Source organism: Labrus bergylta, chromosome 15 (genome assembly GCF_963930695.1).
Source record: "Labrus bergylta chromosome 15, fLabBer1.1, whole genome shotgun sequence".
NCBI lineage: Eukaryota > Metazoa > Chordata > Actinopteri > Labriformes > Labridae > Labrus > Labrus bergylta.
The window spans coordinates 22,363,934-22,391,715 of NC_089209.1; the positions used below are offsets into that span (position 1 = coordinate 22,363,934).

At 40.5% G+C, this 27,782-nt stretch overlaps 1 protein-coding gene across 1 annotated transcript; it reads left to right on the top strand.

Annotated features, from left to right (window-relative positions):
• The first annotated feature begins 552 nt into the window (after nt 1–552).
• cnstb (consortin, connexin sorting protein b) lies at nt 553–26,548 on the top strand. Its single transcript, XM_020631449.3, has 11 exons — nt 553–713; nt 4,492–5,061; nt 7,291–7,400; nt 12,899–12,929; nt 14,360–14,446; nt 15,037–15,148; nt 16,245–16,266; nt 16,362–16,431; nt 17,181–17,446; nt 22,945–23,089; nt 23,973–26,548. Exons 2-11 carry the CDS (start codon nt 4,974–4,976, stop codon nt 24,179–24,181), a joined length of 1,140 nt encoding a protein of 379 aa, XP_020487105.1. The 5' UTR covers nt 553–713; nt 4,492–4,973; the 3' UTR covers nt 24,182–26,548.
• Nucleotides 26,549–27,782: the final 1,234 nt, after the last annotated feature.

A 27,782-nucleotide genomic window follows, 5' to 3' on the forward strand; every position in this document is an offset into this window, starting at 1 on the left:
TCATAGAGTATGTGGTTCTGTGTGGAAATGGAAAGTTCTTCTTTAAGGTGCAGTGTTTTAAGTGTTGCCTTATTTCTGAAGCCTGTCATATTTTCTAAAAATGATTTAGGAAGCCTTGATTCCTCTGATGTCTGATGCCGGGTATGCCCCTCAGGGTTTATCGATATTAGTTGTATAAATAGTGAGCAGCCTACTTGATAAAAATGAAGAGGATGGTGAAGAAGATGTTGGAAAAGACCCTAACACAGACACAGAATATGCTGCATCAGTCTGATAAATTCAGGCTATAGGTCTAGTGATTTCAAATGCGTTTTCCTCGTCTTTGTTTGTAAAATAAACAATAAAACCAGAAAATGTTGTACATTTCCACTGTTCCAGTGTAATCCACGGTTTATAGGCTTAACACCCGCATCATATGACCGCTTTCATCTGCTGTTACATAACCACCAACACACAGCCAGGAGCCAGTGTGACACAGCTGCCAGAAGATGGCAGCCTCCTCCACATGGTGAAATAAATAAATAAACAAGACAGGCAGTAATATATATTTTGCAATGAGGGCAAGCAGGGAAAAAAAATCCCCGGATTGGACCGTAAACAAGAAGCATGAGAGAGTGTGAGAGACAGATTGAGGTTTGCGTGGATGCTGAAGGTATAAACGCGGAACACGACTCAGTTTCAGGGCGTTGATGTTGGAGACATCATCCTATATGGTGAGTGCATCTCTCCATCCTATTGCTGTGTAATGATGTGATATTAACTTAGCCTACATATACGGTGAACAAACCTTTGGATATGTTTAAAGCAACTCGAAAAACTCCTGCAACGGATTGAAGACCGAGAGCTGGAAGAAAATAAAGGAAACTAGAGACCAAATGTGGAGGAAATATTTAAGAAATAACAAAAACAACATGATAGAGCAACTGTCATCAGGATGATATCATGTTATTTATTTATTTTTTAACTAAACACCTTTACATCTTATTGTCCTAGAGGTAAATATCAGAAAGAAAAACTCAGACACAAAAAAGATGAAGGCAGGAAAAATTAGCGCGAGGTGTTTCGAGCGCACGAAGCGTCACACACGGTCACTACGTCACTAGGGCTAAAACACGTATACGTGCACACACACGGTCACTGGGGCACCCTAGCGACAGAACATTTATTTATTTAAAAGATATTTATTGAATCCTCTCTAGTACCTACTTGGTTTGATAATGTAGAAATAATAGTAGAATAAATATAGGCTATGTATGTTATATGTTTTTCATATGAATTAAATTGAAGCACAGGTCTGAGAGAGTTGTGAAAAAGCTACAAAGTGCAAGTACCCAAGCAAAATGATGGTTGGAAAGCTATTTATGAAGGCTGCCTGCATTTATATTTTAGTGAAGTCGTTTGAAACAACAAGACTTACAATGTGCATAAGGTTATACATCATGGTGAGCTAGCCTACTTTCTGCTTTAAAAAAAAACAAAAACATATGATGTTCTGTGGCTATGGAGTAAAGATTTTGAGAACCACACACCAGCAGTAGCCTAAATGAATTAAAGGGGCAAAAAAAAATAGTTTTAAAGGATTGGTAGGCTATCACATTTTTATACCATAGCTTCAAAGACCAACACCACAGAGTCACATCTGTACTATAAATATGAAACTAGCAGCAGAAAGTTAACCATGCACAGCCTGAAGGAAATGGGTTTGGCTCTGTAAAATATCTTCCTACCAGCGCTGACACTAGCTAAAAAACATGCTACATGTGTACGTCAGCAAAAAAGGTAGCTGTGGCTCTGCAGGTTCTTCAGAGACAGGTTAGCTTTTCATTACACTGATTCCAGTCTTAATGCTAAGCTAAGCTAAGCTAACAGTCTTTGGGCAATGCACACACGTGATGTCACGTGGTGTCAATCCACTCACTCAACAAGCGAAATATCAAGCTATCCCCATTGACTCTATAAGTTATTATAAATGATCAGGTGTTAAGGATCAGGGAACACTGGAAGCCTGAAAGGAAAAGTACATTTAACTGAAAACGCTGCTATGGAAAGTAGTTAGCAACAAAAGAAGGCTAAAACATTGGTGTGATTATAATTGTTGGTCTAGTATTGATTTAGGAAGCAATTGTAGCAATTCACTAGAGAAGCATCACAATGTAAAAGCAAACCCAGAACTGTCATACCATATTTAAGTAACATTTACATAGATTTACATCTGGAGTTTCTAATCCCTTCATTTTGTGCTGCACATACTGAGTCATGCTCTGCTCCCAGCGTGTGTGCTTTATGTCACATTCCATGTAGCAGAATTCACGACGCTCATGTGACTGCTTACATGCTGTGTGAACACTGTATCCCACAGCTTTCATGCCCTCAGACCACTCAGGCTGAATGTAGGTTTCATGAAGCGGAAATATATTCATCTCAAACCTAAAGCTGTGCTTTTTTTTGTACAAGCTGGTAGATGAGTGTAACATGTGCAACACTACATATTTGTGATTTGGTTCCCAGCGAGAGGCTTACCCAGAAGGATGCAGGTGTTTACCTTGAGTAGACACAAGGAGCTGTCTCTGATGCCAAAGGGCAAGGGAGGAAATTGAACTTACATGGAAACAAAATGAAAAACATAAAACCACTGACAATACTATTTTGTGTCTCTTCATAATAATTACAGTGACAAGATCTGGCTGGAAGTTAGAGTGACGCCCCTTTCAAAGGTCATGCATTCATTCTTTTGTCAATGTGTACAGGTCCACACTGGTGAACGTGCTGTGAAATGCCATTAGGCAAGAAACTTACAGTAATCCTTAACATCTTTGAAACGCCTTAAAGTGATAGTTAAGGTAACTGGAAGTGGGGTTGTATGAGGTAATCAATCTTATGTACCTCACTACTCCCACTTTATAAAGTAGATAGTTAGCAGTCAGTAAGGCTCCTCCTCAAATTTAAGCAATGACAACACATTTTTACCAAAAGACCCACAATTGATAATTACAACAAAGATACACATTTTATTTATCGTTGAAGGTATGAAAATGTAATCCCTTTTCCTAAAATTGTAGAGCCTGAGCCTTTTTTGTTTTTGCAATGGTAATGTAATTGAACTTAAAGAGGACATATTATCCCCCTTTTCCACCTTTTCAAACAGTCCTCTGTGGTCTAAATGAAACATCTGTGCCGTGCTTTGGTCAAAATATAACATGAATCAAGCACCAGAGGAGGTTTGTGACCCTGTATAAACCAGCTCTCTCAGAACGCTCCGTTTTGGTGTGTGTGTCTCTTTAAATGAAATAAGTCCCCCCTGAGTTTTCCTGGTAGACATCACTCCTCTGTATAGCGAGAAAAGAAAAGGGCGGACCTGTGCAAAAGTTTTGTTCTAGGCTGGGGGTGGAGTCCATGGGTGGAGATACCAGGGGAAGAGAGGTTTTTTTTTTTTTTTTATACCAGAATCCCACTGTGATGTCATAAGGAGAGCAAATTTGAAACGGAGCATTTTTCTCCGTGTTGTAAGACTTATGCAGACCACAAACAAAGGACTGGATGGGTTTAATTTCACATTTTGTGGGTCAGTAGACACTCAGGTTACCCAAATATACCTTCAAAAAACACTGTAGAAGAAGATTTTTCATATTATATGTCCCCTTTAAATGTTAGGCCAGTAACATCTGTCTGTGTAGCCATAACAGGACCTGTATAATAGTCAGGAAGCCAGGAAAGACAGGAGGCTAATTTGACCCAGACAGTAAGTTTTTTTTCAGCCAGCTCCAAATGCTGATTAGAGGCAGGCTCAGAAGGCAATTGTTTGCCAGGAGGCTAGCACTTATGATCCAACACACATTTTTATATTATTAAATGATATAGTCAGAGTACTCATCCACTGGGCCTTTCAGGGGCCCAGCCATTTCTGTGGGCGGGCCTGCCTGTGTCCGTCAGGAGGGCAGACCTCTTTACAACCTTTCTCTCAAACTCAAGTAAACCTGATGAATAGAATGAATGAACATGAAGCACATTACTCAGTCGCTAATTCCCAGTGCAGCCTCCAAGTTATTCTATTCTATTCTTCAGCTTAAAATGCTACAATAGTTTGCATGAAGATTAATGCTAAAGTGCTTGACTCCCACTTTTGAACCTCCCTGCTTGTAGAACAAAGTGGAATAATACATTATCAGTGGTGTACAGTGTGTAGTCTGTCTGCATAATCACTGCTAATTATTCTAACCCACAGACTACTGTGACGTAAATTTCAAGTGAGTTATTCAGTTATTCAGCACAGAGCAGTCTGCCATGTCTTAATGTGTAGTCATAGTATGACACAAAGACGACCCTTTCCGCCTGTGATGTAACTGCAATTTCACCAGCATGCCACTTCTCTTTGCATTCAACCCTTTTCTCCTGCTCTGTTTTTGTGAGCTCTCCCTCTCTTTACATTGTGCTTTGCATTAGGCGTACATTATTATGTTCTATTTTTCAAAATGTTTTTATTTTTCTTGACAGCTTCCCGGGGACACAAGAAGGAATGCGCTCTGAATTATGCTTTGTGAGAGAGAAGAGAAAGAAGCACAATAAACCACTCTGAGGAATGTGGAAAGTCTGCACAAAATTAAAACATCATCATCCAAAGTCCAGCCTTCTTAGACTACAGTGGACATTTCAAATCTCCTTTTTTTTTGACCACCCGAGAGAGGCCTGAGGGATTAAATCACATGCTCCATCAAGAGTGATCACAAACCAGACCTGCTGAGACCTCACTCTCCAGTGCTGTCCAGTCCTTGAATGCTTTCTAGGAGCTTCGATCAACTCAAACTTTCCAAAGAAGTTAGCTTATCTCGCTCGGAGGAGGCTCTGAAAAACGCCAGGAACAATTCATGTTTTTTCTACTGAGGGTCTGAATAAGAGCCGGAGCCCCCTGGAGGGTCTCAGAGACACTTTTTGGGACCCTTGACTTGAAGGAGAAGGTCGCTGCAGTAACAGAAGTGATGGGCAACAAAAATGCCACCCCGCCGAAAGGTCCTGGCACCGGAACTACACAGAAAGACGAAGAAGTGTGCTTAGACAGTGCCACAGGTACAAACTCATGACTGATGTGTGAATTTTATATTTGTTTATCTCTTTGTTTTCGTGGGGGTGTTGGGTTTTCTGCAGTTTTAGCAATTTGGATGTTAATGATGACCCTTTCAAGTATATTACTAATATTACTAAATACATTCAATTATTGAAGATTGATGATAAAATATCTTTAAAAAGCTCTAAGCTGGCTTTTTGTTAATCTTATAGCAAACAGAGAGACACATAAGAAGGACACATTATTCTATAGAGAAATGCTGATGGAGGCCTTTTTTAGAACGGCTCAAAGCTTATCATCCATCTGTGAATCGCCGTTTCCCACAAATTGCTGCAGTGCTCCGGAAAAAACACAGCTTAAGATGATCAGGATGATACTAAGCTGTAAGGAAGTCACAGCCAATACTCCTGGATGTTTGTAATTTACAATACAGCTTGAGCCGGTAGGCTAAGTTACATAAGTGTCGCACCATACAGCTGCGGCTAATCGTGACTAATTGTTGTAGTAATGGCTGCAGGCGTGTGTTGACATGCTGTCACTTTACATAAATACAAATTTAGACTTTTTTGTAGCTCGCGCCAGTTCACTAAAACATCATCAGGTCATCAAGAACCTACATGATGAAAGTATATAGGAGAGCACTTTGGATTATGGTATTTGACATAACCTGCTGAGCTTACAGCATGCGTGTCAGTTAGCGTTAGCATCTAGCACATCTGCAGGGGCTGTCATGACACACATACACACACACACACACACACACACACACACACACACACACACCAGGGTAAATACAAGCAGACTGACAAACTGGCTGCCAGTTTTGTAATCATATTTTTTTTTTAGCTTTTGTTGTGTTTTGTAACATAATAAAAGAAACAGCTTGACATAAAGGTTAATATGTTTAATAGCTTTTATCTTACTGAGATAAAAAGACTGATGCCACTCTCATATCCGCTAAAAAGAAATCCAAAAAGGGGGAAACAGCTAACCTACATCTGTCCAGATGTAGAAAAAGCCACCTCACAGCACTTCTTAAGCTCGCCTGTTATCAATCAACATATCATGTGTTATTAGTTTAATCTCAGCAAAAAATGTAAATGTAAAAATGGCAAAATTATGGTACATTACATTTTTATATGACATATGGATTTTTAATATTTAAAGTCAGGTTTCCAGGGGCTTTAAGGGGTACGTGCTCTCATGTTGGCTATTTTTACATTATTGGATCTTGTCATCACCATGAGGTTCCCAGCATCGATGGGGAAGATTGAAAAAGTTACTGCGTACGGCCAGAGCAACCCTTGCTAATAACCCCTTTTTATGCTAATGCTAAGCTAGCTGGCTTTTGGTAATATCTTCATACACAGTGATTGGTGTTCACCTTCTCATCTAAGTCTCAGCAAGGAAGAAATAAAGTCTATTATCTCAAATGTAGAATCATCAGCCTGTTAAAGGAGCAGCACCTCCAAAAATGAAAAATCGCTCTGTGGCTAGTGTTTGGTTTGTCCCCTCTTGGTTACCGTAGCAGCAACATGGTAGACTGTGGATGAGACGTTCTCTTTGTAGATATAAAACGCTCTTTCTAAGGTAACAATAGGGAAACACATCTTATCTGAGGTACTAAAACAATAATTGAAACATTTTTAAGGATATTTTATTCCATTTCTGCCTACAACTCTTTAAATGACCAACTCTTTCATACTGGACCTCCAAACTGAAGTCAGTGAGATGTAGCTAGTTTGAGAAAACTGAGCTAATGTTGGCCTACCACACATAAACAGTAGAAGACTCCGGTGATTTTCTATTTCATGTCTTTGATCTAAAGAGGCAGGATCAAAGCTGAGGGCACTTTTAATCCTTCGTTTAGACCAAGCTCTAATAAATCCTGACTTTGTTAATCGACATCATTAAAGTTATTTTGTTAAACTTCCCAAAGGTCCTCAAGAACTTCTGAACATTTTACACATTTTGACTTGGCTTGAGTAATACTCCTCATGGAGAGTGAACTGATTTATTAAAATAGTATTTTGCCCCTTCAGGTAACAATGTAAAATGCATTAAGTTTACATTTCTATCACTGATGGATTAAAGAAACTGTGCAGAAACACTGCAGCAAAGATCAGAATCTACTCACACACCCTCCTAGAAGTTATCATGTTATTGTTAGTGAACATCTGAAACACAAGGTGTATCTCATTCTAGTGTTTGTCTGTGTTTTGCGTTTCTAGGAAGTGTCTCAGGAGATGGACCGCCGGGCCCCAGCCTGGAACTCCTGGCCTCGCTGCAGTCCCTCAGAGACAACAGTGACTACACACTGCTGCCACACTCCCTGCACCAGGTGTGTGTCTGTCTGTCTGTCTGTGTGTGTGTGTGTGTGTGTGTGTGTGTGGGTGTGTATTTAAATCTTTAATTGAAGGTGGGAGCAGTTTTTCTCCCAAATCAACAGGGATCTTGTGTCTTTCATTAGCGAGACAACATTTTTCTGTGTGGGCGTGTATGCGTCTACATGTGTTTGTGCGTTTCTGTATGCCTGCATCTGCCGTCAGTATGACCTGATAAAAAAAGAAATGTTTTCTCAGTTAGATGAGACAGTTAAAAGAAGCCCTTCGAGCTAGTAAAGCCTCAAAACAGCTCGTTAGAGGCTGCAAAGAAGAGAGCTTGGTTTATAATTTAAAGGCTCAGCTGTCTCTAAATCTCGAACGTTTCTCTGTAGATTCATCTGCTCGAGGAGAAATCACTTAAGCATAGCAACTGGATTTATGCAACAGCTCTACTCTGCAGGTGCAGGGATTTGAACTGGCAACCCTCTGCTCTTTTGTTCGTCTCCTGCCACCTCCCCCGCCTCTGATCACGTGTTCAGAATTCAAACAGACTAATTAGAGGTGTGATAAATATAGTTTGGTCTCTGTGGTTTGTTGAAAGGGATCCCAGCAGTGGTTTCATGTTCCACGTGCGACACTTTGCAGACCCGGTTTTTCCAACAACACATACACATTATTTACACATTAAGATTCATTTGTTTCAGCTTTCTCATCGGTTTAGGACGCTTGTAGTTAAACATCAAACAACAACCTACTGCAGTAATCATAGAGCTGTTTTCCTTCAAATAAAATGAGAGGAGAGGCAACGCAGTGCAAATAGTTCCCTGACAGAGCAGTTTCATGACGTGTGACTGTAAGAGTAATCTTTTTACAACATAAATAAACATCAATTAGGAGGGATTTGGTGTGAGGGATGATGTTACCATACAGATAACTATGTCTGGCATGCAGGCTGACTCTGAGCAGAAACATGTTCGTAGTCTTTCATAGAAGGGTCCATATTTGGTTATATCTGCTAGCATCTGCTTTTCTGGTGCACCAAATATTTCATTACCTTAGTTCATTTATTAAATACTGAACAGAGCCCCCTAAAAGAAAGGAAAACAAAACAATTTGATGTATCAAAGCAGCACGTGTGTGTTTCCATGGCTTGAATATATTAAATTTTAGTAGGTTGTTGGGTAACTGCAGCTAAACTATGTTAATGACAAATGCTGATAATAATATGTATGAATGGAAATCTATAGAACCAGGTCATTACATTACTAAGAAATGAATATCTGCATATTAAGCAATAAGTTCCTTCTACCATGAATGAAGTCAGTCAGTGAACCTGTAAGGGACACAAATGGGTCAGGGGGTTTCCAAAGTTACCAAACACAGGCACATCACTTATTCAGGGGCTCATTCTTAAAAATCACTAGATTTGATGCACAAAGGCTCGCAACACTATGGCTCCCAAAGATATACTCATTTATTTACTTAATGCATTAAAGAACACAACGTCTGGGGCCCGACCGCGCTCTTCATCAGGGGCTGTGAGGTTTCTAAAGCCAGGGCTTCGAGGTGACGTTGGTACGTCCTGATAACACTTTTTTTTGCTCCTGATCAAACTGAAAGCTGTCAAACATGGATACTGTCTGTTAGTGCCTGAATCAGTTCATTAATCTAAGATGACAGAAACTGTTGGGGGAGGGGGGGGGGGGGGGGGGGGGGCTTTCTTCGATCACTGGAGGGGGGAACCTTTCACACGTCTGTCCTCAAAGGTTCCTCGTCTGTTAATGCCTTCTGAAGTGAAACTTTTGTTTCAGTCTGCAACTCTGTTCCAACAAGAGGCAGGGTGTATTGCACATAGAGATAAATGAAATGATTAAAGACCCTGCAGACTTCTAAGTAAGTGAATAAATAAACAGTCTGTTTCTCACTGAGCCTGCAGCTAGCAGAGCTTCTGTTTGTTCGGCTCTTTTTAAGATCATAGTGACAGCAGTGAATTTATAGAAGTGACAAGAAAGAAGTCTATCCACAGTTTGCATCAATCAAAGATTGTGATGATTGTGACATGTGTTGAAGACATAGATTCGACTGAGGAGATGCAGTTGTACAGAAGAGAGTTGTGGTCAGTAGTCTGAGCAGAGAAATGAATTAAACCAACCAACCAGAGTCCATGGATTTATAAGTCAATCTAAAAGAGCGAAGTTAACAGTTCAAAAGAGAGCGAACTTAGACTTAGACTTAGACTTAGACTTTCTTTATTGTCATTCAAACTTGTACTTTACAGTGCAGATAAGAACGAAATTTCGTTGCATTTGGCTCGTTGTAGTGCAGGATAAAAACAGCAGCATGTATTTACATATAAAAAATAAAAATAAGGTGCAGATATAAATAGATATAAAAAGAAAAACTATGAGTAAAAATACTGTACAGATAAATATATTGCACGTTATATTGTGTTTTACAGTCCAGTGAGGTAGTCCTGTGTGGGGGTTTGAGGGGGAATGGAGGGATTATTTTTTCCTGTTCAAAAGTCTTATGGCCTGTGGGAAGAAGCTGTTACAGAACCTGGAAGTTCTACTTCGGAGGCTGCGGAACCTCTTTCTAGAGTCCAGCAGCGAAAACAGTCCATGGTGGGGGTGGGAGGTGTCTCTGCTGATTTTCTGAGCCCTGGTCAGACAGCGGATCTTTGCGATCTCCTGGATGGGAGGAAGTGGAGTCTTAATGATCTTTTCCGCCGTCCTCACCACTCTCTGCAGGGACTTCCAGTCGGAGGCACTGCAGGCTCCGGACCAGACAGAGATGCAGTTTGTTATGATGCTCTCTATAGTGCCTCTGTAGAAGGTGGTGAGAATAGGAGGAGGGAGGTGTGCTCTCTTCATCCGACGCAGAAAGTGCATGCGCTGCTGCGCTTTTTTCACAAGAGCGCCGGTGTGAAGGGACCAGGTCAGAGTGTCTGTTATCTGCACCCCCAGGAACTTTGTGCTGCTTACTCTCTCCACTGCTGTGCCGTTGATGAGGAGTGGTGTGTGGCTGGGCTGGCGCCTCCTGAAGTCGACGGTGATCTCTTTGGTTTTATCGACGTTCAGGGTCAGGTTGTTGGTTCTGCACCAGTCAACCAGATGTTTCACCTCCTCTCTGTAATCCATGTCGTTGTTATCACGGATGAGGCCCACTACTGTTGTGTCGTCTGCAAACTTCACGATGTGGTTAGTAGTGGTCCTGGCGCAGCAGTCATGGGTCATCAGGGTGAACAGCAGCGGACTCAGGACGCAGCCCTGAGGGGAGCCGGTGCTCAGGGAGATGACACTGGAGGTGTTGTTGCCCACCCGCACAGACTGGGGTCTGTTTGTGAGGAAGTCAAGCAGCCAGTTACATAGGGGGGTGCTGAAACCAAGGGGGGGCCAGTTTCCTCACCAGATGCTGCGGGATGATTGTATGTGTATTGTGGATGAACAGAACCTCTTGTGGTATCCCTCAAACCACTTAAAAAAGGAAAACTTAAGAGCACAAAACATTGGTATAATTGATCCAGATGCAGGTACTCAGGTGGGTTTGAAATTAAAGGCCTTCATGTGGCTAGAACATAGACTGTAAATATGAATAGACCAAGCCTGAGTGACGTCAGCCATCTGTTACAGCAGAGGGTTCCAGAGGATCATCAGTAGCAGCCGCCATGTTGGAAATCCTGTCTCAGCCTAACTTTCAGTCAACCTAACGACGGGCTGAGAGCTGGAGCTGAGGCGGGTTTTAAGCCTCTTGACGAACCATAACATTGCACCCACCTGTCAATCGGGTCAGCTACGCGCCTAACTATGGATAACACGTATCGTTCATGGAATCAAAATGGAGCCATTAAAAATGGTGTGTGCCAGCGGTGACAATAACTAATCAGTAGTCGTTTTTTGTACCAGGCTGTAAACATATTAATTTCAGCCAGCCTCAAGTGGACACTCGACAAACTGCAGGCTTCATTTTTTGCAAGACTGGAGGTTGCCATTTGGGTTAGAAACATTTAAAATACACCAACGCGTATCTGCTTGCGCCTCCTTCAGGATGTAGTGACACACTGGTAGTTAGCATTTATTTTGATAAATGACTCTACATGGAAACGCTTATATACTATCTTAGGGATTCATAAAAGAGATCTGAATAAGGCACGTTTGATCTAAATAATCTGAATGAGCAATTCTCCTAACTGGTGACATATTATCGCCCTAATCACGTGAGCATTAAAACCTGGAAATCAGTTTGAATTGATAATAACGTTATGGCTCTAAAACTTCCTGGTATGATTGAATACATCAGAACAGCCGAGGAGCTGAAACCTCCCTGGCTTCAGATTGACTTTGTCATGATCTTAACAGGTTATAGAATAGAAGATAAAAAGTGGATGAGAAGAAAAGAGAGACACGTTAATCCAGACCATAATTAGTTTCATGTGACTTCATGTTTGCTCGGGTGTGTGACTGGCTCTTTCTCTTTTGTCATGTGATCTTCATCTCTCAAGGAATTTGGCGAATTAACAAAAAAAAAAAAATGTCCACGTTTGGTTTAACAGGCAGAGCCAAACTGATTCGATTGATTCAGACAGCATGAAAAATAATGAGAGGTTAACATCACACATCAGGCTACTCTTAGGAAAGCCAATGAGATTGTGAGTGTCCCATCCCATGTTCAACATACAGACTATGAACTCCTGCCCTCTGGTAAGAGGTTCAGAGTTCATCATTGGAGACCGAACCGGTTTAAAAATTCATTCATCCCTGTGTCTGTAAAGCTTTTAAATAGAGGCAAACAGGATAGGGACTATAATCGTTTTTGAACTTGTATTTTAAGAACCTGATGTTATTTTAATTCTTAAACTTTTCTAGACATTATCATATACAATTCTTCAATTGACCTAGCAGACCCTTTTATCCAAAATAACGTACATCAGAGAGTCAGTACAACACAAGCAAGGATCTAGAGAGGAGGAAACAACATCAGGAAGTGGAAACAAACTGCTTTAAGTCTGATCCGACACAAAGGTGCTGACAGGATGTGAACATAGGCAGAGCACAGCTGTTCTTTAGAGTTCTAATCAGCATCACAACCATCCTAAATATCATCATAATTAAGCAAAACTATCACCATCATCAATATCATTCAGTACAGAACGTAGGTACTCATAAAGAGCTGAGTCTTTAGCTTTTTCTTAAAGGTGCAGAGGGACTCTGGCGATCCAGTGGAGTTTGGTAGTTCGCTCGAGTCTAGTTAGAGACTTAGGGCCCTGTTGTGAAGGTTACATTAGGTTATTTATTAATGTTCATTGTTTTTATGTTTCATGTAAATGATGTTGATTGTTGTCTTTTGAGTGAAGAGCCCAAGACACATTTCTCACTTTGTAGGACAGATAAAGTTAATCTTGAATCTTGAACACTGAAAAATTCACTTCACATCACACATGATGTAAAATGCTTTATAAACTGCACTGGTATGACTCATGTTTAATTATTATGTTTTGAATCCTTTTTTCTTTCAGATCGCAGAGGCCTACTCGCTCAAAGAGGACTGTATCCTTTCAGCTGCACAGTGACATCATCTTTTCTACTTTCATTCATTGTGACATTTACCAATCACTTGTGTTTTCCATTTGAGCCTGTGGCTTAGCCAGACTGGTGCATATGATGATCAAAAAAAAAAAGAAAAAGTATGATATGCACTCTGCTTCTGTCTCATTTGATTGAGAGGAGGGTTTACTGCTTGTGAGGCTGCACAAGTCCTTCTTTTAGTCTCCTGTTGTGTTCTGATGAAGGACATTACAGGACACTGATCCTGCAGTGACAAACACAAGAATATCCACTTGTTTGTACATGTGAAAAAGCTTTTAAAATATGCAAATCATGAGAGAGGACAAAACACTCTTGTTATTTATCTTTCTTATCTATTCGCCTGTTTCCCATCTTGTTTTTCTCTCTTAGTCACTCGGTATTCCCCATACTTTGGATGAAAGCCCTGAAGTCCTGAAGTAGGAGTTTCCTCTGGCTCTGTTTTTGCCGTTGGCCTGGCAACAGCTGTGAGCCAGTTATGTTGAAATGAGGACAGTGTGTCAGTAGGGGTGAGGAAGAGGGCAAGGAGAAAGAAAGATAACATACATGTTATCATATAAACTGGGAGGATTTGTGATGAAGTTACCCTGATGTTGAGGATATCAGGAAAGGAATACATGTAAACAGGGAAACATTGTTTTAATGACACTGTTACTTTCCAGACAGACAAACTAAATCTCTAAAAGAAGATCAACTCAAAACTCATTTTAACAGCGCACAATACCTGACTGAGAGACACAGCAGTCCCTAATCCAAAAGCCTCTCTCCTACTGAAGCACTGGGCCTTTAAGTCCTGAGGCCAGGTGCAGCTTGTTGAGTAATCAGCAGCTTCACCTGAGCCGGAGACAACAGAAATGGAGACAAACAATACAGTCATAACAGTACACCTCTAATAAGCTAGAAAGACGATATTACCGTCACTTAGAACTGTCAGACATATACATTTCTTCAGCCTCAGCAAATCACGTTTCCTTTGCAGCTCTCAACATACACTTGGCTCCTTTCCAAATATAGATCTACTGCTATGAGGGGTCTTACACATATTACAGCTACACAGACCTAAAAGAAGAATCAACCTAAGATGGTAGAAAGATTTAAATTCCTACATTAACAAAAGTTACCAAGATCCGAATGTATGAAAATTCATACAAATACAGATAGCAGATAGCAGATAAACATCAAATAGGAGGCTTACATCTTGTGACTCATAGAGAATCAACGTGGATTGTTAAGATGTCTATTAATGGAGAGAAATATTGTCAGGATTAAATCCAAACCTTTCTGGTAAATATAATTTAATGTGAAAACTGATTAATGAAATTTGAGCTTTAACTAATCAGAGGTTTTTTAGAATGAAAGTCTAAGTTGGTGTCTTTAACCAGTGATGCTATCAGACCAGTGGGCCATTCAGTTTCTGCAGCTGGAGAAACTCTACCATGAACGTCTGCTGTCCAACCTCGACACCCTGCAGGAGAACTGGGGTACTGCTTGCATCTGTTCCTTTCCTTTATAATATATAACAAGTAGAGACAGACCGATTAATCGGCCGGCCGATAATATCAGCAGATATTTGACTATCGGTATCGGCTATTTAATCTCAGATATCTGCCAATATAAGATTTATTCAACAGTATAAAAGCATAACATTTGAGTTTCATTTTATTCAACTAGCAATTCTCTTTCACCATCAGAGTGTGCTATATGGATTACGAGCATTATCACTCTCTAGAGTTGAGTGACCATCTTGTCATCGTTATACATCTTTTCCACAAGTGTTTGATAACTGCATTTGAGGGATCAACACAATAAATGTGTACACTTATATCTATCCAGCTCTACAATTCGAACATAGAGCTAAGAAAGTTATCGGTCGATATATCGGTATCTGATTTTTTTTCTCCCCAATATTGATATTGGTATCGGTATCGACCCCAAATATCCCATATCCGTTAGGCCTTGAAAACAAGTTCTACAAATTGCCAAAACATAAATGCATTCATTTTCATAATTGAAAGTAATAGAGGTTAGTTTATTCATATTGTTTGTACCTGTACTCCACGTGTGTTGGCAGAAAGCCAGTTGAGGGAAAAGAAGAACACTGAAAGCAGTTTGCCTGATGAGACGGACTCCATCAGTCAGGAACACATGGAGACTCTCGGCCAGATCTGCAGGACACACCTCAGGTATACCACAACACATCGATCAGCATTATCATGCTGAAGACAGATACATGCTATATGCAACATTTTAAACATAAATATAGCAGATGTCGAATACATCCTAAATAAATATATCCTTAAGAAATGAATCCCTTAAAAAAGTCAAACCCCCTCTTGGTTTGTTATTTTGAGCTTTGTGTTCACACTGATGGGACGATGTTTCCTTCAGCTCGTTTACGTTTAACTCAGAGGCTCAAACATGTTTCCTACATGTTTTTGTCCCATGTGAACACCTTCCTGAGAGACAGTCCAGCCCAATCAGAGACGCTGTTTGTCAGCATAATGGCGGAGTGTCGTCGCACGAGTACAATTGCAGGAGAACCAACAGACCATCTGAACTGAAGATAAAACTTTGGTCTAAACTACTTAAAAGGAATTAGAACCAAAACCTCTTTGGGCTGCACATCAGAATTGAGATCGGTCCCTCAAACGGCTGCACTCGGTCAGAGTGCTAAAGGAGCAGCGGGGGAGGAGGGGAGGTGGTGCCCTGAGGGAGTTTTGTTTGGTGTGAGAGACTGGTGCTAAAGAGCTACATCTACTGCATCTAAAGTCGCTTATTATACCTTTAAGTGCCCACTCTGTTCGAGTGTAACGGACATCAATCTTTGTCTCACATGTGAAAACAGTGTGGAGTCCCAGTCCAAGCTGACTCATTGATAATGCATGAAGGCACACTGAGAATAAAAAGAAAACACACACATGGGACTTGGTTGGAAAAATCAATATCCTAACAGGGAAGAAAAGATTTCCGCAGGATTGTGATTTCCATCAGAGACAGACAAATACCGCAGGTCTGCTTGCCAGATACTGTTGTGCCCCACCCCATCATGTGACTCTTGGTATGTTATTGCAGCCCATAGACATTTAGGGTGTATATGATTTGGGGAAATGGATGCCAACTCCAGCTGGAAAGGCCTGAATGATATTTTAGCATTCTTATATGTTTAGTTACACCATGTCTACTCTTTAGTTTTACCTTTCTATGTGTCTCTTTTGTCTCTCATTGACTGTCTTTATCACTCTTTCTCTGTCTTGACTTTCCTTTGCCTCTGTGTTTCAGACCCTCCATCAGTGTGGAACAGGTAAGTCATGTAAATATGATCTTTATATATTTATCTCTGCTCATTTTAAACCAACATAAACATTAACGTTTTGCGCTCCATGTTTTCTTCAACAGAACGAAGAAAAAATAACCTGGACAGACATTCAGAGCAACAATGAGGCTCTACAATCCGGCCATAAAAACGGTAAACATGCATTTCTACCTGTAAAAATAAACGTACACTTTTAAACCTCCACTTTTAAAGACTGTAAAAAGACTTTAAACATGTAAACACTACATCTACTTCCCTGGAAGTGAGCAGAGAGATGCTAACTGCATGCTAACATGCTAACAATGACAAATTTCACACAACAAGGAAAATATTTATCATGTCAATATATATTTTACTTTAGCATGTTAGCATGCTAATATATGCTAAATAGCCTTTCAAATCATGTGAATGTCAATACTTCATATAACAACTTAAATCAATCAATAAAAAAACATGACTCAATGTTGGTGCTATCTATACAGAGATGCAATATGCCGACTCAGCGGATGCATAAGACCTACGCTTTGTCCACACTGACACATACATACGCATACACACTTTGAGTTGCTTACATAAACATTTCTTACATTTCCATCGCTTTCAATTATTTTGACCTCTTTGTGTTTGCAGGACTATAAAACAAAAGTGACTTACTAAAAAACTTTACCACTTTACCTCTCCTATAGTCGATGGAAAAAAGAAGACGAACAAATGAGAATAGAGTAAACTTTCCACCACCTCCTCTAATCCTCTTTCAAACCTCCCCTAACCTCCTAATCCACTCATGGAGTCATGTTGCTCCACAGGGCCTCTGTATCACTACGCCGTGAGATCAAACACAGCAAGGGAGGAGTAAAAATCAATAACCAATAACCAATGTCATTTGTTGTCCCACATGCCAGTCAACAAGCCGGAAACAACACACCAGGATGAGGAACAAGATCACAGCGCAAAGAGCTCGGATTCAGAACGTGCCTCACCACAGACCGGCCATCAGGAAGAACGTCAGGAGGAGGATGGAGGAGAAGAGAGGTACGAGGAAGGCCACAGAGTAGATGAGGAGACGTGTGAGGAGACGCCAGAGGAGGAGGAGGTGAAGGTGGAGTGGCCGACAGGAGTTCCCCAGGCTTCAGATCAGGACCTGGCCAAGCTGTCCAACACAGAGGGGGTAGGAATGCATATTGTGTCTGCTCATACATCTGACAAATATTACTAGAGAGGGTGAATTATTGTTTTATAGCTACCCCGCATTATTAGACTGTCACAGAACCTGATTTAGTTCGAGATAAATGTATAAAAGCTCCCTGCAGGAAGAATATGAATATATTTCCTGCTCTGTGTCTCGTTGTTCCGTCCTGTATATGTATATCATCTCCTGCATGCATTCCTCCTTCCCTCTCTTCCTTCCCTTCCCTGATCTCCTCTTTTTATGCTGCCTATAATTCTTTCAGCCTGAATACATATGGGCTGCATTGTTTTAGTCCTGTTCAGCTCTTTGTCTTTGCTGGGACACTCCCTAAAATGATCTCTCCCTGGTCTCTTAGTGAGATCATCTCCAACTTCTCCATGTCCCAAAACCTCCACCCATGTCACTGGTGTGGCCTGACACTTGGGATGTTCAGCCTGCCAAATGGGCTAGATTACTGATCCGAGACTGAGAGCCAAGACATCATGACCCGGCTCAGACACTGAGCTGGACGGGCCTGGTGCTTTAGCAGAGTTGCAAATGTAATAAAAGCTATTCCAAACAAGCAGACATCGATGAGGTCAGGATCATAACAGTTATGTAATCCAGCAGAGATTTGACGCAGACGCCTTTATTTTGCAATGCAATACATAAGGGTTTGAGAGTTTTTGACTAAACAAGTTTGTTGCAAGTTTGTTCCCTTTTTTTCAGTCACTGGATAAGAAACATTATCTTTGTCACTACACCTTTAATTCAGATTAAAAAAAAAGAAGAAATACCCAATGGTGGAATACATTTGCAGAATAGCAGAAAGAAAAACATCCTTTTTTAAACAAACTTTTAATATTTTAATATGAAGGAATAACTTACTGAGACTTTTTCATGGACTTGAGTATCCTGGTTTTGATTGGGTTTTTCAAGTATTTTTGTTTGTGCATGTAAACATCATATCATGATTTCAGAGCCCTTATCCTGATTTTTGCTACCTGGAGAACTCTGAAAGAAAACGGGATACTGTGGCATGTGTACGCCTCACCCCGGTTTCTGACAGCTGCTGATTACCTGCGCAGGCACGGCCTCAGCCAAGAGCCAAGTGACGTATCGTCAAAAAAAAAGACATGGAAGCAGCAATGAAAGAATTAAATATATTGGAAATTGAAAGTTTAGAGGGAAGAAAGCTATAAAATGCTGATCTATTAAAGTCTGTGGTGAACAACAGGACACCGTTTTCCCAAATAAGACGTAGTAATGAGAAAGCAGGATACTGGTTATTATCATGTATACAGGGATATGAATTACAAAGGTTTCTTTGTGTGCATTTAAACAACATATCCTGAATATGATCAAACCCAGAGATAAGGCTCATAACTAGGATTCTCAACTCCATATAAACACGGTCATTGTTTTTTAGATCATTTATTTTTTTGAGTAATTTATGAAATTATTTGATGGTGGGAGTTGCAGAGAGCTATAAATTCTGGGAAAGAGAGGGATTGAATTGAACATTGCCCACTGCAGTGAGGACTAACCCTAGATCAGTGATCATCGACTGGTGGCAGCATCGACAGGCTATAGAGGTTAGTCTTGTATTACAGATCCTGTATCTTGAAATCTCCCAGCCAGCTGTTTGCTTTCCAAACTCAACCTCCAGAAAACTGTCGAGCTGCCAGAAACATGTGAAGCCACAATACCTCCCCCTCAGTGGATGCTCACTGCTTATTCACTCCTCTCCTGGCCTAAACAGAGACCTGCTGCAGACACAAGACACCGCTCTATATTAGATCTCTTTATACACCTTGTTATATGTGAGAAGGACATACTGTTTTCTCTCAGATAGCAGGGAATACACTCTTGGAGTACTTGACCATTTGTGGCGTTGAATGTTTCTTAAGGTTCTATTTTCTGTTTTTTAATTTTTGTCTTGGACTGGGAGAAAATCACTTGAACACGCTGAAGAACAGCTTCTGCTTGAAACATCCTTGTGGAAATAAAAAGAAACATCTGCTGGGTTGTCCCTCTCCTCTTTTCTTATTTGACTTATTCAGGCTTCAGCACCCAGTTGTTGAGCTGTTTGCAAGCTAAGCATGATTTTATTAATAATTGTTTGACATTCAGGATCCATGGAGGATTTATTTCTTCTGACGTGACTCCTGACTTTAGTACTACTAGTGCCACAATAAGGTCAACATGTGTTGTTTTTACTACAGTTGACAAATGTACAACAAGAGTTAGCTTGGATTACCGGGATATACAAGAGATTTTTCATGAACTCTTTTTTTTTTTCAAAGTCATAGTGCCATAGTCAGGTCAGTTTTTTCTCTAAAACTTAAGTTTAGGGCCAAATATTGCAAAAGTAGTCACGTCCTCAGGCATTGTTTGTGCTAGTGCTAACAAGCTAGTGCTAACAAGTCTGCTAACATGCTTATCTAAGATAAGTTAGCATGGTTAACATTATACCTGCAGCAACACATGGAGTCATTTTCATTGCGAGCATGTTAGCATGCTGATTTGACCATTGAGCTAAAAGAAGTAGAGTTTGTTTTGGATGCAAATAATAGCAACAATATCATGTAAACACCCTTAACTAAGAAGTGTTAGCATTTAGCTCAGCTACATCTTTAAGGCGCCTCTTTCATGGCTGCAGGCTCTCAGTTTTGATATAATTGACGTCCATTCTGTAATTTGTTTAATAAAATAAATATCGATCAGTCAGTGTATTAGTTTACTTAGCACCTAATAATAACAGAATATATCTAAGGACACTTTACAAAAACAGTAAGTCTGGACTGTACTCTATATAGTAGGGATGCACCAATTGTGAAAACCATGATTGAAATAACAAGACTGCTTCTTTTGGTTCAAGTCTCCCAAAGTGACATTTTCACACATGTTTAGCAGAGTTTGTTCAACAGGTGACTTCTTCTGTTAGCAGTTAGTAGGATTAGATGCCATCATGAATGAATATGAAACAACAGATAAACATCGTCTACTGACATCGGTCCATGCCACATTACCGTAAAACTCCTATTAATTGCCCGGGCTATTGTCCACAGCAAAGATGAGAAAGACTATACAATAAACACCAGAAAGAATATTTAACTAGTCACAAAATGAGGACATAAATCAGTCATTTGTTGTTGTTTCGTAAAGTAGCATGCAAGACTGCTTCATGGCCTGTCCACATATGTTGAAGTTCAGCTTTAATTTTTGTGTCTTGCTGCTTTTTCTCCCCACAAACTATTTCAACACTAAATGCCCCCCAGGTGCCTTTATTTGTCAAAACATGCACCAACACCAGGCTAGGGACTGGGCCTTAAATCAGGAGGAGCTTTGATTTGTTTGAAGTTTTACGGTATTTGCCAATGTTTTGTCCACAAGGTCAATATCAGCCGAAACCGACGTTTCACCGATGCATCGTTGCATCCCTACTTTGAATTATTATTGACAGAGACCCGACATGAATCCACCATGAGCACAGCACAGCCTTTTTAACAGCTGAAAGGGAAACTTCAGAAAGTCAGATACCTTGAGCAGAACCAGACTCATGGTGAACAAACCATCTTCTTTGACTGGAGGGGTAATAGTGATGTAATAGTGATCGTCGCTTAACATACTGTATGTGTAATATTAGCAGCAACAACTTTTAGTTATTATACTTTACTTTAAGTATGACTGGTAAGATTAATTGTAGCAGTAAAAGTTAAACTAGTCTAATATTCGCTCTTAGAGTTTTGATCATCAGATTATAAATTGAAATAAACCTATTTACAGATAAGACTGAAATTGATGAGCATTGCAGGATTGCGCTTCCTATTGACCCACTGAGCACAGTAAATAATTGACCTATAAACTACCGCAGCAGATGAGGCTGACAGATTGAAAATTGTCTCCACTTCAGTAGTCTGCACCGTGCTGTGTGGTTTCTGCTCTGTGGCTTGTTTAGAGATTATAATCAGGTCAAAGGTTCTGGTTGCGGTGGGAGGTATTAAAGTTCTGCTTGGTGTTAATGTCATTGCTGACCTCTGTTGACTGTGCATGGTAACTGATGTTTAAACATTAGACAGAAGTCCCAAATGAGAATATTTTCTGCTTTTTTATCTTCTTTACTAGGGATGCATCGGTGTAACGTCGATATTGGCCGATATTGGCTCTGTTGACAGAAATCAGCAAATAACGTGTCAGTAGCCAATGTGTACTTGTTGTGTCGTATCAATTGAATGCTGGCACCTAGTTGATCTAACGGCTGGTTCAGAGAAGAGGTTTATTTAAAGGGAACAAACTCTGACTTGTTTTCATGCTCAAACATGACAGAAAATTAGCATTATGGGTTTCTTACATTAAAAGAATTCATGAAACACACATTGGTAATCTTTATTTTAACATCGGTATTGGCTCTAGGCTGCACGGGGGTGCAGTGTTTATGGCTTTTCCTCACAGTGAGAAGGGTCCTGGTTCTAATCCCTGTTGGACAGGAGCCTTTCTGTGTGGAGTTTGCATGCTCTCCCCGGTGCATGCATGGGTTGTCTCTGGGATTCCAAATTTCCCTCTGGGATTAATCAAGTATTTCTGATTCTCCCACAGTCCAAAGACATGCTCGTTAGGTTAATTGGTGACTCTAAATAAGCTGTAGGTATGAATGTGAGTGTGGCTGGTTGTCAGCCCTGTGATTGATTGGCGTCGTGTCGCATCTCACATTGGCTCCAGCCCCCGAGACTCTGAACGGGAAAAAGCGGTATAGGTAATGGATGGATGGATGGTATCTGTCCTGATTTTCCCAATCGGTGGATCTCTACCTTTTACTAATTATCAAGTGTTGTAGTTTGTTTAAGACAGGCTTCAGGTCATGTTGATGTTAGACTGCACGGCTACACAGACTGTTTCTGGAGCTCACCCATTGGTTACCCATGATGACAACTGGCCAAAGTAATGCTCTGATATGTTTACATTGACGGCCTTGAAGATGTTTTATTAAATAGAGTAAAGACAGAGACTGCTGATGATGATAATGATAATGTGGAATATTTTAGTGTCACAAAACATGAAACAGATAAACGTCAATTTATGATTTTAATAAAACAAAAAACTTGGCAATCTTTATACTTTTTTGTTTTATTACTTTGGGCAAGAATAATATCATCTGCATGACTGCATGTCACCCCCTCTCTGTCCTCCCAATATTTCCTTCCTCTCTGGCTGTCCTATCCAATAAAGGCAAAAAGGCCTGAAAAATGAATATCTTTTAAACAGCGGTACCTTCTTTAGTAAATCTGTCTCTGTTTATATGTATTTGATTGTTTATATGTATTGCCTGTTGGAGCCATTTCAGTGAGTTCACTACTTTACGTACCAATGGCAGGGATGTATTTTGTGTACACTCTGTCCTGATCATGTTCTGGGTTAAGTGAAAAACAGGATTATAAGAAGAATAAGAGGAAAACATTAGCTGCCATTTCTCTTGTTTCTGTGTGTTTGTCCCTCAGAGTTCGGCTGCAGATGGTCTGGTGTCCATTCTGAAGAGGAGGAGAGCATCTCTGGATGGACTTCCTCCCCCCAGTGACATCATCACTAAACAGAACTCCAAACGTAAAGTTCGCTTCAGTGAGCCAGAGGACGGCATTGAGCAAGGTACAGTTACACATCATGATTACATTTCTATTAAAATGTACAGACATCACATATGTTATATTGCTTTTTATATTTTTACCTGATTCTATTTAAGTTCCCTGTCAGCAGGAGCACTGCTGATTATTAGCTTCTTACTTTACTTTTTGCTATATTTCCTTGCTAATTGACCCTTTGTCAAGCCCCGCCCTCCTTAGCTACTGTTGCTAGGTCAGACATAATCGCTTGTCGTCAGAAACAATTCAAAATGCCCCAAGATTTTTATGAATATTTAATTGATTGGATTCTTCTCAAACCTTGGCTTCAGTGAAATATTAAGGACAGAGATACAGTAGGCTGTATGAGGATAACTCAAAGTCTCTAAAGACTGGTTAATATAATTTCCAATATGACTGACATCTGATGCTAGTGAAGTTGGCTAACATTAGCTGTTCTCATGTGGCTGCTAACCATCTCGCCTCTACTGACCTACCTCTGGACTCCAATGACTCAAACACCATTTCTGGAGCAAGGGGATCGATACACGATGTGTATATCTAACACAGCAAGCAGCTCTTAACCATGTAGTGAATTAGGGTCATTATTAACTGCGACGCACTGAAGAGGCTCGGCCCAGGCAAAAGTTTGAATAACCGGAAGTAGCCCAACAACCGTTGCTATGAGAGGGAGCTCTCTAATTGGTGGACAGCAGACCAATCAGAGCACCAACAAATCCTTGTATGTGTAAATGCATTTATCAATAAAAACTGATTCTGATTCTGAAATGTATGTGGTAGGATCGATCCACAGCAGCTACACTGGTGGTCAATTCTGCAACAGATAATTGTCACAACATTTTGACAAACCAAAACAAAGCATGTAACATTTGTCCATTTCTTGCTTGTAGATGAGGTAGGAGGAGATTCCTGCCTGATCCTGCTGCTTCTGTGTCTGGTTACCGTGGTGATCAGTATAGGCGGGACAGCCCTGTACTGCACCCTGGTGGACACTTACTCCAACATCTGCACCGACTTTGCTCAAAACGTGGACTTCTACCTCCTGAACATACGGAAGTTCTTCGCAGGTCTGGGACACTGGCTTCCTCTCCGGACTTAGAACTTTTTGATCTGCTCTCCAGACTCCTGCGCTGTGATTTGACAGTTTAGGACAGAGAGGAGGGGGATCTCTGAGCACGGCACTAAAATGCCAGTTGAGTTTGAGTTCACTGTGACTGCAAACGTTCGTACAGGCATTCATTTGGTGCTGCCATTCTGCGTGTTCAAAGCTATGATTTGATCGACAATGACTTGTGGGGTCTTTTAAAGACTAATGCACCTGAGCTATGAGTTTCAGATTTATGTTTAACTTATGGATGCTCAAAGCAACGCCAAATAGTAAAAACTGTCAGATTTCACAAGCCTGCATGTTGTGAGGTGAGAATTTGAAGAACCTCTTGTTTACTACTGTCTGTGTCGATTTTCCATCTTCAGCTGAACCTTGCAGACACCACACAGGAGGGCTAACAACACGTGGTTTGAACAGGAGTACGAGGTTATCTGTGTTCTAGTGATTCACCCAGATTTGTAGCAATCTTAGTTGTGTATACGTTTGTATTTTGTTCCAAAAGGCTTCTTGATCTTGTCGTTTTTATATTTACAGAGATGAGCTCTCGCTGAACTTTAAAAATGTTATTGACCCAAATTAAGATTTTCTTTCCTTTTAAATCCATGTCACCATTAGCTTTTTCTCTGTTGGCCCATCTCTGTTCAATAAATCAACTACAGGGCTGTACCTTCATCAGACACATTACACAGCATGACTCTAAAGATTTATATTGTTTTGAAAATCACTGCTCACAGATGAGCCTTCATGATCATCTTGTTTACCTCAGTATAAGTGGTTACTCATTCCTCTGATCTTCTAAATATGAGCGACATGAGATAAGAGGTACTGTACCTCACAGCATCAATGAGAAAAAGGTGTCATTGATGCTGCTATGTACATAGATACAAGGACAGTGTGGCTCTTAGTATTGAAATACAAGTGAAACACTTATTAGCACAAAATATATTTCAGAGTTGTATGATCAACAGTATCAAAAATATTTCAGGACAGCCCACCAAAAAACTAAATTTTTATTGCCGCAGACGCTGCTGTACTGAAGCAGCCTGGCCTTTAATCAGTCTTAATATATGTCAGCTGTGAGTGACCCCCGTTGGTTTACCTGAAGCCACTGAAGAAGGGCCTTCGCCTGAAAACGTCTGTGGCAATAAAAAGAAGTGGAAGTTTAAGATTTTGCTGTGATGTCCTGAAATATTTCAAACACATTTTTTTGGTTGAGGATTCAGCGCCCACATAAGTTACTGATGGTGAGTGCGTTTTTGTTTTCTTATTTACTTTATGATCAACAGTATGCCACACTGTACTTCAGCTCCACACACTCAGGCTCTGACCCTTTGTTTTTATTCTGGGTGCTCAATGCTGTCTACATCTGGATTATGATCAGACCTACCATTTCCCTTTGACGTTGTACAAACACCTACATCCTGATGTTTAAACCCAATGCAGAGAGAAGTTACAGAATGGATTATTTATGACAGCAGGTGAAGAATATCAGAATAAATAAAATTGAAGATCAACTATTTTAATGCTACAACATTTTTTTTAAATATCTATATATATTCATGATAACCCTTAAGCACTTACTGATCAACAGAGCCCTGTTTCCACCAAGCGGTCCACTTCAGTTAAGTCGGGTGCAGTACTCATGTATTTGCATTTCCACTGTCAAAAGTTGGGAATCATACCAAATAACTTGTCTGTAGCGTTTTTGCTACCCTTCTGTTGGAGTGCCAAGCGTACTGAGCCGACCCTAAAGGTTGCCTGCTATGATGTCACCCTAATCTGTAGCTGATGTGGCAATCCCCAATCTGGCTTACATCCCACCTACCACTTAAGGATACAGGAATGGTTAAGGGTATGGTTTGATCTTGTAATCAAGATCAGGTTTTATCGTACCAATCCGTACTGAACCATAGAGGACTGCTTGGTTGAAACGAGGTTTAGTTTACATGTAAAGTTGTGACGCTTCTTTTATCTCCATTGGGGGAGAGAAATATACAATGTTTTGTGTTCAGAGGTTATGCTGTGTTTGTATGATTTTGTCCAATAGCAGAGCGTTATGGAACAACAGTTGTGTTTCCTGGCTGGGACAAGTAACACAACATAACATACTTAATGAAACAGAGATGAGTTCAGCATGTTCCTTTTCCCCCCATTGCCTTGTATCGATGCTTTTACAGATTTTAGAAGATGTGTATTTCTCCTTCGGAACTTCTCATGTTTGAAAATTGATGAATGTTACTCCTGTCTTTCCACGGTGGATATTACATCATGCAATCCACCTTTTTATGTTTTAATATTTATGTTCAGCTGTGTCCACAAGAGAATACCAAAACATAAAGGAAAACCTGCTGCCCTGTCTGTTTTTGTCAAGGCTCCTCATTAATCTGTTGCTTTGGGGATAAACTGAATCTTTTGCCTCTCAATAATATCTTTAATCATTACATGTACATTCATGCTTTTAATTTGTTGCTTTTAGACTGGTCATAAATGCTCCAAGTGTAATATCTGAACTTCCAATCAGATGTCAGAGACAGCCAATGAATCCCCAACTGTTGTATCCACAAAACTCATCTTTATAATCCTGCAAAACTGCGTCTTCAATTAAATATGGGGGATAATTCTCTTCTACTTTAGCATGGTCTGACCCACTCTTTTTAATCTGATACATCATATTTCACCTTCACAGAACATAAATTGACGTAGATATGTTTGCCTGTTCTTTGGCTGCCCTTCCTTGAATTCTTACCTGTCTAAAGTCGAATGCAAGCACATGTTGCAGTCTGCTGCGCTAAACATAGATTTAATTTTTTAATTACACTAGACGGGATTGGGATTTTATGAAAATGTCAGAGGGGCACTGGTGGCCTATTGGTTAGTTTGCTTGCCCCATGTACAGAGGCTACAGTCCTCAAAGCAGGAAGCAGAATCCAACCTGTGACTCCTTTGCTGCATTTCATTCCCCACTCTCTCACTCCCTGATTTCTGACTCTGTCCACTCTCCTGTTGCCTGTGTCTGAGAGAGGCAGATACTGCATTTTGTCACAGGGCAGATCAGAGGTTTGCCACTTTTATAGGTGAGTAGCGTGTTTTTTAAAAGTGCAGATCTTACACTTCGTCACTGGGTGGAGCCAGAGCTCTGTTTTTCAGTGGACAGAGGATTCATGGAGGGGTATGGTTAAAGACTTGTGATCTGAAGAAGGTGACTGGCACGTTATTGGAGGAGGTTGTGCTTACACTTCACAGGGCAACTGCTAGAGATTTGTGAAAGGGGCAAGGACATTTCATGAGATTTCTTAAGGGGTGTGAATAAGGGTTTGTGTTATGAAAGGCGTGTGATAAGAGGCTTGGGAATTCTTGAGGGGCTTGGTAAAAGGTATGTGATTGGTTGAAAGGGCGGGCCAGACGCTTGTGAAAGAGGCAGAGGTGTATGCATGAGATTGGGGAGTGGTCGATATTTGATTTAAAGATGTGGAAAAGAAGAGGCTTTACACTTTGTGAAAAGGTGATGGCCAGTGTTTTGTGAAGTGGCAGGGACATATGAATGAGATTACTGAAAGAGCATTGTCACAAATATGTTATATCAAGACGGAGC